Source organism: Augochlora pura, chromosome 4 (assembly GCF_028453695.1).
Source record: "Augochlora pura isolate Apur16 chromosome 4, APUR_v2.2.1, whole genome shotgun sequence".
Classification (NCBI taxonomy): domain Eukaryota; kingdom Metazoa; phylum Arthropoda; class Insecta; order Hymenoptera; family Halictidae; genus Augochlora; species Augochlora pura.
Window position 1 is genome coordinate 28,171,387 of NC_135775.1, and position 13,011 is coordinate 28,184,397.

Genomic DNA, 13,011 nt, shown 5'->3' on the forward strand with positions numbered 1-13,011 from the left:
CCCGCGTTGCATAACTTGCACCGTCGATTGAACTTGTCCGACACCGGAGCACAGATCCAGTTTACAGTCGACTCGTACCGCGACCAGTAACTTCCCCTTTATCCAAACCTTGCGCGTCAGGAATCCATGAGAATCCTCCTATCATCCCCATTCTGGTCACCAGTCGCTAACCAACTAATTTTGGAACTTCATCATCGAATCGAGACAAGGTCCTTGAAGATCTCGAAAGCCTCCCATTCCCGACCAGCTACTAGGATGATCCTCCATTCGCAAAGTCTCCAAACCTTGGCTCCCAATGACAGAGTCCAAGAAGATCCCGAAAAGCCCAAGATCCTCTAGTCATCTACCGAGTCTTCGGGAAGACGTATCTAGTTGGCAGGACTGACCAAGCGGTGGTTTCGCGTGCCTACAGGTGCGAAAGAGGTCGGCGAGCTGGAGAAGCACCTGGGGGTCCTGGAGCTGGCGGGGATGCCGGGTAGCGCGTGCATCCGTGTGCAGCCGGCTTGCGCGATCACCGGCGAGGGCCTGCACGAGGGCCTGGACACGTTGTACCAGCTGATCCTGAAGCGGCGTAAGCTGGCGAAGCTGAACAGGAAGCGGGCCAGGTAGGCCAGGGCCTCGGAGGACTGCACGTGCGTCTTCTGATATTGTCAGTCGCGGACAGTCTCTCCTTTGGCGCCAGCTACGCCTTCAAAGGCGTCTTCGTCCTCGTCCACCTCGGCGTCGCGCGATGCCGTCGACCGGGAGGTTCTCGAATGAGAGAACGCGAGGCCTCCTTGAGAAACGTCGAGCCGAGCGCGCACGTTTCCGTGGATCGACGATCAGTTTCCATCGCTTGTTGACGGATCGTGTCGCTGAACGAACACTAACGCCAGCAGCGGATCTCTCGACCCTACGACCAAGGTCTCTTCCGAGGCGGAGACCGACCGAGGAGAAGAGAAGCTTGTCATTGGAGAAACGGTTCTTCCAAAGAGTAGACGAATTCGGTCTTTTCCGAGACCGATCCTGAAGAGCTTCCGACGGAAGCGGCGGGATCAACGTTGTTCCAAGTATCGTGTCGTTCCCCGGGAACCACGTCGAAACAAGTGCTTCTTCGACGCGTTCCACACGCGGAGGCTCTGTTTCATAGGACTTCCTTTCTGACGAAGGTGTTGCACGGAGTCTGTCGTCGTCGTCGACGACGTGACCGCTCGCGAGAATCGGACGCCTACTTTGCTGCCGGGCAACGGGTCAGCGGTCGGGTCTCGCGATAACGACGGCTCCGTCGTTGATACGGATGACGTCGCTCGTATTAATAACAATGACGGCTCCCGCGCGCGAACATCTGCGTCCCCATGCTAATCGGAGCGACGTCCCGAGCCGGGGGGATAAGCCCCTCTGAGCGATCGCCGGCGACGCGACGGGCCGCGAACGGTCGCGTGAGTAACGAGCCAACGAGAAACCGGCCGATGGTATAGCACCGCTTTTCACAATTCGCCTAATTGTACACGCGTCTGAACGTCTGTTTAACAAAGGGATTCGGGACGGCCCGTTTGTCCGTCGTTTTTAGCCGAGATAAGAACTGCCTTGGATCCTCTTATCTCGATCTTGATTAATTAACCGAGTTCTCTGGCCGTGTTTCATTTTAAACCCGACCCGATTCGCGCCAAGTTTACTTTCATGCTCTCGAAGCTCACCATTTCAAACGATCGATACAAAAAGCAATCGATCAAAGCGCAAGGAACGAAAGCCAGTCGCCGTAGTCGCTCGGATGGTTTCTCCTCTCGGTTCCCGGCGGTCCGTGGACGAGTACACTCGTCGAGTATCCACGGGGGCCGTCTCTTTGCGTCAATAAATCTCAAACAATCATGGTAATCGATCCTGTATCGAACTAGGCGAACTCGTAGATATGTCGAGGTGGATCGCGGACCTAGGAGTCCCGGCGACGACCGTGCCTCTCCGGATTTTTGCACCTTTATACGTTGTAACGCGATGAAGAGCGACGCGGCCAGGTCGTCCTGTCGCGTCGCGGACCCTTCCCCCTTCCCCCTTCCCCCCACCGTGTAAAACCGATTTTTGTAAAAAGATGTGATAAAGAACGACCCCCTTGTACCCCCCGTAGCGTCGCGCAAAGAAACCGCGTGTCGTCGCGATGATTCTCGACGTAAACCGTTAACCCGCGACGAGAACCTAATCGGCGCGTTGTCTAACGTCGAGGCTCGTCGGAGCGGCGTTCACGCGCACCTGTATATTTGTACTCGTTGTCTGTCGTCGTGGTATTTAACAAGGAAAGGGGGAGACAGCAGCTCCCACGGGATGCGAACCGATCGTTTTGAGCTACGGAATCATACATATCTCGAGCAAAGTCGGACGGTGGCTGCTCTCGATGATCGCTGGATCGTGATACGCGAGGATGATGTCGTTTTGTCATTAGGATAGATTAATGTTTCGTTGTGTTATTCGCGAGCTGTTACACGCGTTTCCGAAATTTACGCCGACTTTTGAGCGTCGTCGTGTTCGTCGTGTTCGTCGTGGTTGTTGCGTTTCGTTCGCGGATGTTTGACGACGCTTTACGCGAATTTCGAATACGACGATGTTCGTCGAAATTCGACGGAATGTTTTGTTTGACAAATTTTATTGGTAGTCGTATTTTTAGGGTATAATTAGCTGAGACGATCTTTTGTTTCGGGAAATTTAATGACGGCGTTTCTGTTCGACGCTTTCGACGACGTTCAAAAGGCACGATGTTCTGTTTGAGAGATTTTGCGGTCTGTATCATTTTTATAGAATAATTATTAGTGACAGTCTTTCGTTTGGGAAAACATGGTGTGTTCTGTTCGGCGAAATAGTATCGGGGCCGAGCGAGTGCTTAACGATGATTTCGGCGAGTTTCGACGTCGATCTCTCGCTCGAACGACGGAATCCGGCTCAAAACGGTGCGCGCTCGCGGTTCTCGCCGGTGTTTACCCGAGGGGGGCCCCTCGGAAACACTGACACTTCCGGTAACGAGTAGCTCTTATCGACCAGCAGCTTGTCAGACAATATTCCCCGGGGTTTCTGATTTCTTTCCGCCGAAGCTGCGCGCCGTTCTCCGGTATGCGTAACGATCGACGCGCGCGCGCGTGGAACGCACTCGAGACTGTCGAGAGACGACGGGCTCTTCACCGTTTCGAGTGCGTTCCGCGGGTTAGACACGTGGGAACGCAGCTTAATGGAACTCGAAATCGTGCGACCGACTATCGCTATCTGTCCGTTCAGGTGGCCTCTCTCCCCCCCTCTCTCTCTCTCTCTCTCTCCGCTCTTGCTCCACCTGATCCGGAAAGGGGAGATTACCGATGGCAAACGGAAACTCGGCTCGCCATCGATAATTCGCGAGTCTCGCCGTAGAGAACGTTTCCAAGCGGATCGTTCGTCTTTCTGGGAGAACCGAAGCCAGCAATCCGGCGAACAGAAAATTACACGTGCACCGCCGGGAATGCGCTTCCGTCGGAACGAATCATTTTTTGCGAGTGGAATCCGAAAGAGCGGATCGATTAATTTTCGTTAGAGAGCGAGGGAGAAATGCGCGAAGTTAATGGAGGCGAAGTGATCGATCGGCTCCGATGAGAAACGGGAGCCATGGATTTCGAGAACGGCCGAAAGCGAGACGATCGGTCAATTTTTGTCGGGAAACGGGAGACTTGCGGTGTCAGCTGTCTAGAAGCTAACGATTTCTCGGTATCGAAAACTTAAACGAACGCTGCGCTGTATTCTATGGTTGTTTCGAGGCGGAGACGCGCGCGATGACTCCGAGTGAAGGATGCTGGAATAGTCATGGGTGAGTCACCGTTCGAAACGTATCACACCATGAACGGTGTCGATGAGTCATTAAAACCCTCCGGTGGAGTTAAAGGGACTTTCTTGTCACCCGCGTGGGCTCCACGGACCCTTTAAATCGTATCACAATTTTGCACTCAGCTGATTAACCCTCTTCGATTTCTTTATTTCTAGTCAGAAAAGATGCAGCATTAACGAATTCTTCATTTATCCTTGTTAAAATTTGCATAAAATCAAATCAGAATTTATTTGACCAAATTCATTCGTAAAATAAATATTTAATACACTTCATGATCTATCAGCGCGTTAAAATCATCTTTCCGCGATGCGTTTAAAAAGATTACAGGGTTCTTTTAATTTTGTTCTTTTAATTTTCGGGAATCTGGTGCTGCAAAATAAGAGCTGCTCGTCTCGATTGAAAGCAGCTACACCGCAAGGATTGTTCCATTTCCGTTCGTCTAATCGCGAAAAGCGGGAAGCCGGTTGTTCAAGCTTCGATTTCGTGCAGCGTTCTCGTCGGCCGACGTTTTTCCCACAGTAGTTTTCTCCGCGTGCTGCAACTCCCTGCGCGATAAGTAAATTTCATTCGGATATAAAACAACCCAGATACCGAAGACCAATCTTCCAAGAGGTCCGTCTCGGCAAGGAGAGAGAGCACTTTGCGCCGTCGATTCCCCGAAGATGCAACATCGTTTAATTAAAGTGTCCAAGTAGGACGACGGAATCGAAGCGAACAAGCAGAAGTAAACCGGACGAGGAACGATGCAGCAGCAACCGGTCCGTTTGCGCGCGCGCGCGCACGCGCGTTCCGTTTGATGTCCGCGTTCGAACTTTCCGAACGTAGCAAAACTCCTAACGAAGACAGAAACTTCCCGAAAATAAACGACCCGGATCGTTTTCCTTTCCGATCCGGGGTTCGGGGGGGCAGTCCAGATTTATTTTAACCCGTGTCCTCTAAATTTAATCGGCTCCGGAGTTTGCCGCGGACGTGGAAAGGTCCGAGGAAAGTGCTTCCAGAAAGTGGTCGTCGACGAATAAAAAGGCGGTCCTCGAATATTCCGATCGAGTTAAGGAGCACACAAGATCTACGTCCTCCAAATTGAATTAACCTCGGCGAAAGTTCTCTCGTCTATTTAGAGATGAAGATCGAACACAATTTTGCTGCTAATTTCGACTTCCGCGAGAGACCCTCGAAAGAAACGAAGGAAATTCGGAGATCCGCGGGTGGAGCACAGAGGCAAGCCAAACCGAGGGAGAAAAATAACAGAATTAATAATTAATAGGAGCAAGTTCGCCAGAGGGTTTCCGAAGTTCTCGACAACGGAGTTCCGAGTTTTCGTTCGAACTGTCGAAGAAGCCGCAAACAATTCTCATTAAAGAATTGTCCCTCTATCGAGAGGAGGGAGTGAGAAGAATCGGAAAATTGTAGCCGCGAGGAAGCCGGGCCGAAGTTTTCCACGGAGAAGTCGCCGCGAGTGGCAATCGGACTCGATGTTTGCCGGCGAGACGCGGGGGATCGATATTTAACTCGAGAGACAGGGGGAGAGACCGGAAGTCGCGGTCTGCGGCGAACGATATACGCCTTCGTTGTCCGGAAGCGACGGCGATCTCTCGCGACGGCGGTCGTCGCGAAATCCGGAAGCGTGGAAAAACGCGGGAGAGCGGAGCGATTTCAATTTCTCCGGAGAAAAACAGCGTATCGTGTTGCGAGGATTTAGCGGACGCGTGATTTCTATTCCGCTCGATCTACGGTTCACCGAAGCTTCGATGTTTGTTCTTGATGATTTACTTACTAGAAGTAAATTAAAAGTGCCATTGTTGGAAATGAGGGGCATATTCTTTCAGATTTCGAATCTAATTTCCGCGATCCCATTGCCAATGTATCTCGATCAAAATGCAAGAAGGATCTAATATTTGCTTCAGTGAGAGAAGGAGTCACTCGACGTAATAATTAAATTAATTGGGTGGAACTGTTGAAATGGCCGAAGTTATACCAGAAGGATTTCTCGATTCCCGTGCTACACGAAAAAGAAGCTTGCAATCGTTTGAACCGAACAGTACTTGCCCAAAGACTCCTAAATGCACTCGCTTAAACGACGCGATTATTATCCGCAGTTTTATCGTCCCGAACAAGCCGCGAAATTTCCTGGTCACGAAGAGTAGCAGAGGCAAAGCCGCGTCGGAATTAGCCCCGCGGGGAAAAATAGCACTGGAAAGATGCAAATGAGGTCTCGAAGTAGCAGGGAATCGATAAAGGCACAGTGAGGAGTGAGTCAGAGGTGCGATTCCTTGGGTCACGCGATTTTTGAATATTCAGGGAAACCGGTGCCGGAGCAACGAAGGGGTAACCCGGTCGTTTCTATGGGAAATTCGATCGTCGTCGGTGAAAACGGGGCGGTTGGTCGTGTCGCCGTGTGGCCGATCCGCAGAAGGCGCGGGGAACGGGGAACGGGGAACGAGGAACGAGGATCGAGAAAATAAAGATGCGGCAGCGAGCCGTGAAACGAAACGACCGCGTCCCGTGGAAAAGGGAAACGATGATGGCCGATGGCCCGTGTTATCAGATAGCGGCAAAGTGATATTTCCAGCGACGAAGGAAGACGCGCGCGGAGCCACGGAATTCTTTTACTGTCAGCCAGCGCGACACGTTCCCTGGAAAATTCAGCGACCGCGAGGGATTCCGGCCGATTCCAAAATATCTCGACCGCTGGAAGAACGCTTTTCTTCTGGAACTTCTTCGGCCAATTCGGGACGAGTGTTTCGAACTTGGACAAGATTCCTAATCGCTTTACAGCGCCGCTCAGATTAGGAGAAAAGTTTCGAGAGAGCATTTTCTACGAAACGCTGAGACACTAGGTGGTCTTTAAATGTTTCTCGTGGAATCCTGGAAGGTCGCATTAGGAAAAATCTTTCTGGCTTTCACTCGGAACGGTCTCCGAGATAAGAAAAACAATTGTTCAGTCCGTTTCGTCGACGACAGATTTCACAATGATTTTTTAATCGGGACACCTGAACCGCCGGCGAAGATCAAGGCGACGCGCCGAGACCTTAACGATCGAGCAAGATTATTAAACACGATTTAGAATATTAGCTTCGACGCGAATATAAAATATCCAATGTCCGAGACGGCCAAGTGGACCATTTTCGTTGCCGGGGAGACCCGGTTGCGCAACGCCTCTTGAATAATTATCGGAAAAAAGAGAAAAGAGAAACGGGGCCGGAACTGCTGTGTGCCATAACTTGACGCCAGATGAAAACTTTTTAAGAACGCGAAACTCGCAAGCGTGAGAAGCCTTCTGAATTGCAAAGGGAACAATGGGGCCCGGACTTTACACCTTTCTCCGGCGCGGGTACTCCACCTCTGCTCTTATCAAACAGGTGCTTCCAAGAATGCTGATTTAAATCGGCGCTATTTTCGCAGTCCTGGCCAGAAGGTGAGAAAAGGACGGCGAGAGAGAATCTCTGTGAACGTAGAGAAGGAGAGAGAGAGAGAGAGAGAGAGAGAGAGAGAGAGAGAGAGAGAGTCCTCGTTTACACGGCAAACAGGACGAAACACGTGAAATGGAACCTGTTCCCTTAGCACTTGGCGACTTCTTCGGACACGCTTCCTGGGGTTTAAACACGTTCGCGGAGCGACCGGAGATTTATCGCTTCCTACATCTCTTGATCGCGAGCACCGTTCCTATCTGCTGATCCTGATTTCATTGGCTTGTACGTCGATCCCTGTAATCATTTAATATCGACGAGACTTTACGAGCTTCTAAAACATTCATTTATGAATGATAATATCCCCGGCTCTTCGCAGACAGAATAAGAAATCAACCGTGGAACGCGAGGCACGATAATCGATCAACCCATCGAACAGTGATTCTGAGATACCGCTAAGAATAGTTTCACCATGTTCCAAAATAATTTTGACATTTTTAAGTTTACCACAAGAAACGATATAATAATTAATAAAGGTAAAAATTGATTCGAAGAATTCGATATTATAAAAAGGTAGGAAACACTTCCAGGATGAGAATAAATGCTCGAGAGCTCAGTGGAACTTAAAAAGTGAATCGTGTCACTTGTTTTACTTGTTATAAAATCGGCTACGAGTACAGTGCAGCGGATGCAGAGATTGCCTCGGTTCCTCGTCGAGAGTTAGGCTAGGTACACACACCGGCAGGACCAATATCGTTGACTTGCCGAAAAATTGGTGCCGCGATCATAATTCAGGACCTCCAAGGGGGTTTGCTATTCAAAGTGCTTCCCTCCGCCGGGGATTGGAAGATCCTGCAGGACGAGCATCGGGCCCGAACCTCTCCTAGCTGATCAAACAGAAAGGCCTCCCTTTCTCCTCTCTCCTCTCTCTCCTCTCGTCCTAGTTGCAGCGTCGCGTCGCCTTAACCCAGTTCCTCCGAACTTCCGGCGGCACCGATCGCTCCCACCGACGGCTTAATTACCCCGGGCTTCTAATTAGCGTGTCCTGGACCATCCGGCGACGACGTGTTCGAAGGGCGACGAGAACGCTGGGCGAGATTTCGCTTGCTGGACGCGGCGGCGGCGGCAGCGGCTGACGAAAAAGAGTGAAACGCGGAGAACACGGATTTCTAACGACTATAATGAGTGACGATGCTAGTCGAGACCCGAGTAATCATTGAGAAGTAGAGGGACGGGTGAAGCAGGATATGTGCGAGAGGTAGGATGACGAGTACGTGTAGCGTACGCCAAATTGAACTTTATGCTGTAAGGACACTTTGTAAATAGGTAAACAGGCTGTAAGTCTCGCGGAGTCTCTGTCCGGCGATGGAAAACCGTCGGCGATCATTCGACAAGTATTAATGGAATTTCGGAGCTGTTTGCGCTGATTTTCGCGGGGACCTCTCTCCCTAGACAAGAGCAAGTTCGTTAACACGTTCGCGGGCATTTTGACGAAGGCGGGCGGATTGATTTCTAAACGAATCGCGACGTTGAGATTTCGTTCGATCGTATTTGAGCCTAGTGCTCGGTATACCGCATATTTTAATAGTTATATTTTTTTTATACACCAGTAGAATACTAAAGCATTCGTGTCAAGGTTGTGTCGCGATGAATGCTATAGCATTCTATAGCGCGTCCGCGAGCGGGTTAAATTGTCGGAGAGCTCGTCGATCGATCCGCGATTATCGCGATGGATCGTCGACGTTCGACGCGTGGAATCCGAGCGGTTAAAAATGATTTGCCAGCGAGTTGGGTTTTCCTTTCTAGAACGATTAGGTGAGAGAGGGGGCTTTGTTAAGCGTCGTTGGAGTGTTCGCGAAGACGGGGCGAAAAAAGAGAGCGAAAGCCTCGCGTTTAACGAACGGAATTCACTGTGGAGGAAATTGAAGCGATTGCGGAACGTCGAAGAAGAAACGTCGTTCGCTCGATGGGAAATGTACCACGAGACTTTCGCGGACGGTTTTCCAGGCTCCGGACAGGACCGTACAATATCTGTCGAACATGGTTGTTGTTTTTATATCGACTGTCGTTCAAAATTCTATTGTACACTAAATAATACTTGCCCTTGTTGTGTTTTATTATCATTCGATATTTTATCTCGTGCTTCGATCGATAGATTACGATATTTATGTATTATACGTACGGCTTTATCCCATAGCGAGCGAACGGGAGGGAGAGCATGTGGAATGGAATGGAATGGAACGGTTTGTAAAAACATTTGCGACGAGTGTGTTCCGCAGACGAGAGAAGAGGGCGGAGATTGGGGAAAACAGGATGTGCAGGCACGAGTCGCGTTTTTACCGTGAAAATACGAGAGAACAATTATTATACATTGTCGTTCGTCCTCGCGCCGGCTTCGATATTCGTATATTTATGTAGTAGGCTCTCGCCGCCGATTTCTTGTGTATATGAGAGCGTGCGCTCGCACGCGCGCCCGCATTGTATGCACTCGTGTTGTGTACGCCCGTCGTCGTAGCTGCAGCCAAGTGGATGTCGCATTAAACAAAAATCCGGGACGAGCTCTCTCGTTCCGACAGACTGAATGGATCCTTTTTCGACTGTGAGCGAGGATTTTTTTTTTCTCTCCAAATAAATCAGCTAATTCCGTTATGTTTTAATTGGACGTTTGTTTTTGGGCTCTCTCTCTCCTACCTTCCTTCCGCGGACCAGAGATCCTTGCCGACGAGCGGCGATCGCCTTTTGTCGCGGATTCGTCGCGCCTCGTTTTTCCGTCGGCCTAACGAACGACCGCTTTGCACTACGATTCCTTTCACGATCCGCTGATCAGCGCTTATTCGTCCTTAATAATTACCCTAATAGGACCGGACGGTCATTGTTTCTTCTACTGTTTCTATTAACACTTTATCATAAGGTTGTACAAATTTTCGTTTCTATTTTCATTTTATTTCTCTTATTATTCGCGAAAAGTATTTAATATTTAATACGAACGCTGCGAAATTGGTCAGTCGGCAACGACCAAGAAAATCGTTCAATCGAACTTTAAACAAACGACCCCGGTTAATCCGTAATAGTCGAGCAAATTATCGAGACACAGTACGCAAACGTACGGTGCCCTCCCAATAGACTGACAAACAAGAGATCACCATCCCGAAAATATCGAATTCCTGTTGAACCAATACGAGCTACACCTGCCTCGTCGATGGAAGGACTACTTAAATTAGCAGCATTCTACTCGACGCTCGGACCGTTTCACCAACCACACGAAACAGCTCCTTAATCACGGTTCGATCGGCGAACCCGCAAACGTTGAATCTCGAGTCGTGCCCTGAAAATAGTAGAATCCCAAAGGCGGAAGCTCGTTGATTACCCCCGGCCAATTACCCCGGTGAAAGACGCACCGAAACCCTGCATTCCGGTGCAGCACGAGCCTGATTCCCGGGTTCGACCCGTCTCTCTTTCTTTCTCTATCTCTCTCTCTCTCTCCCCTCGGACCTTGAAATTACCTTCATCCGGCCAATAACAATCGGCCGGTGCGTCGCATCATGCGCGGACCGTTTCCACCTCCTCCGGTCTGTCGTCGTCGTCGTCGTCGTCGTGGCTACTTATTCATGCGAATCAGCCCGCGCACGAGCGACGTCGCCGAGGAAAAAGGCGAAGGAGCGACGGGAAGAAACAGGGAGGGAAAGAGGAGGAGGAGAAGAGACAGCCGGCGGTTATTGTTCCCGTCAGGATCGAATAGACAGCACGTGTCCATTTGCGCCGGGTACACGCAGCACGCAGCACGCAGCACGCAGCGAACGCGAGCACGCCTCGATCAGAACGCGTCCTCGATCCCCCGATCGAAACGGATGGATCGCTATTGAACGGGAGCAGCCGGTGCAGAAACTCTTCCCGGTGCCGTCGCATCGCGTCGATCGGACTTCCCGAAGGCTGGCCAGCCGACTGGAAGAAGTCCCGGAGCCGACCAAGCCGACCTCTGGGAACCGTCCCCCGCCGTTTGAATAATTCATCGTCTGTACGCTCTTTCTCTCTATAAATACGCTTCGATGATCTTTTTGCTACCGCATGGCCTTTTCCAGCTTATGAAAGAGATATGGAACAGTGGGTACGCTTATTTCAGATCGCGGACGGGCTGCGCCGCCGACCGAGCGGCTTCGGAGAGAGGAGCGTCTCTGGTAATCGGGCTGTTGGGAAATCGAGACCGATTCCTCGATATCGGAGCATCCGTGAGCCTTGCTTCTGCTGCGGGAAGATCTCTTCTGGACATTCTTTGTTGCGAGGATGGAAAAGAACTCGTACGATCTGCAAGGTAGAATCAAGAGGAGGAAGTAGAGTGACACTTGCTTGTCGTAGTCGTAGTCGCGTCGCCGGCTCGACAATTCTCCTCCTAGATTGCCCTATAGGAGTTTTATTTTAGTATGGATTTTATATTTAATTGAGACTAGTTTGTTTCACCCCTTGCCGTATTTGACGAGACTAGCTCGTGATAAATATCTCTAGTTTATTAAATATGAATTATATTCCTTTCCTTAAATTGGACTAAAATTCTGTGTCTCTCTTGTCATCGGTATTTCAGCATTTAAATGTGGAGAAACGCAAATTATTATAACTATGAAGAAAATGGTATGGCAAGGGGTTAACAATGTAGGTTGAAGAATTTTCTGGACCTTGAAAAGCATAATTCTTGCTCGTCGTCCTTAGAGTCAGTAGAAATGAACTGTCATGATCAGACCAGTTCGACGAATACAATCATTCAATCACTTATGTCAAAGAACGGTAAAATGGAATTCCTGTGTGAATAGAAAGAACCTGTGGGCAAAGATTTCCAGTAGAATCGGTGAACCACAGCCAGACGAACTTATAGCGCATAGATCGTCGCAGAGAACGCCAGCGTGCCTTTAGAACTAAACACTTAGAAGACTTTCTCAGGTAACGAAGAGGCACTTCAGCGAAACTTCGCCAGAACAAATGAACCGGAGAACAGTCGTTCAACACCTTATTAACACATTCACGGTCCCACGATCCACATACGCGGCGCAATGTTGCCACAGAAAAAGTTTCTAAATCGCGCTCGGTTTAGAAGCTGCGCTGCCGGCACGATCGATCGAGAAACCAATCTACGGTTTCCCAACGAAGAGTTAACAAATTATTGCAAAGCTAATTACTTTATATTTTCGGATAAGAAAAATTGAGGTGAGATAGACGTCAAAATTAATTAAAATCCATATCAAATTCGAACGATACTTCATCCTAAAGGAGTTCCAGGATCCCAGATGATACAACATGATTGCTGACAACATTAAAAACAAAATTAACCCTTTTCCAGACTTATAATGTTTCCATCCGATACAACATAGTGCACTTTATAAATTTGATAAAAATTATTTTGAAACGTGGCATGACAATTTTTAGCTTAGAGTCGCCAGTCGACCGCAAAGGGTTAATATCCGCTTTTAATAATTTTCCTCGAAGAACACGCGATCTCCGTCCACGACCATAAACTTCGAAGGTGCTCTTCGCGTAGACTGCGCGTCGATCGACTCTCGAAGTCGATGCACGCGTGTTGGTCGAGAGGTCGGCGAGGACGCGGGGATCGCTTTCAGCCGCGATACCCACCGCGCCGGATCAGTTTCCGCTCGAGGAGGAAACGGCGCGCGTCTCGCTTTCACTCGATCGGCGTGCGATTAGTCCACGCGAGGAGCGTCCTCTAATCTCGGCGTGGACGACGTGAGCGAAAACGTAGAAGAAACGTTGAATTTTCACGGGGGAACAATTACGGGCCCTCCGTTA

General features: G+C 49.8%; 1 protein-coding gene across 4 annotated transcripts in view; it reads left to right on the plus strand.

The window, feature by feature from the left end:
• Arl4 (ADP ribosylation factor-like 4) overlaps nucleotides 1-9,692 on the plus strand; it is a 54,391-nt gene extending 44,699 nt beyond the window's left edge. For all 4 annotated transcript variants that reach the window (XM_078179406.1, XM_078179405.1, XM_078179404.1 and 1 more), the window contains one exon: nucleotides 413-9,692. In XM_078179406.1, the coding sequence (XP_078035532.1) occupies nucleotides 413-609 (197 nt within the window). In that variant the 3' untranslated portion in view covers nucleotides 610-9,692. The remainder of the gene's footprint in view (nucleotides 1-412) is intronic.
• The last annotated feature ends 3,319 nt before the right edge of the window (nucleotides 9,693-13,011 follow it).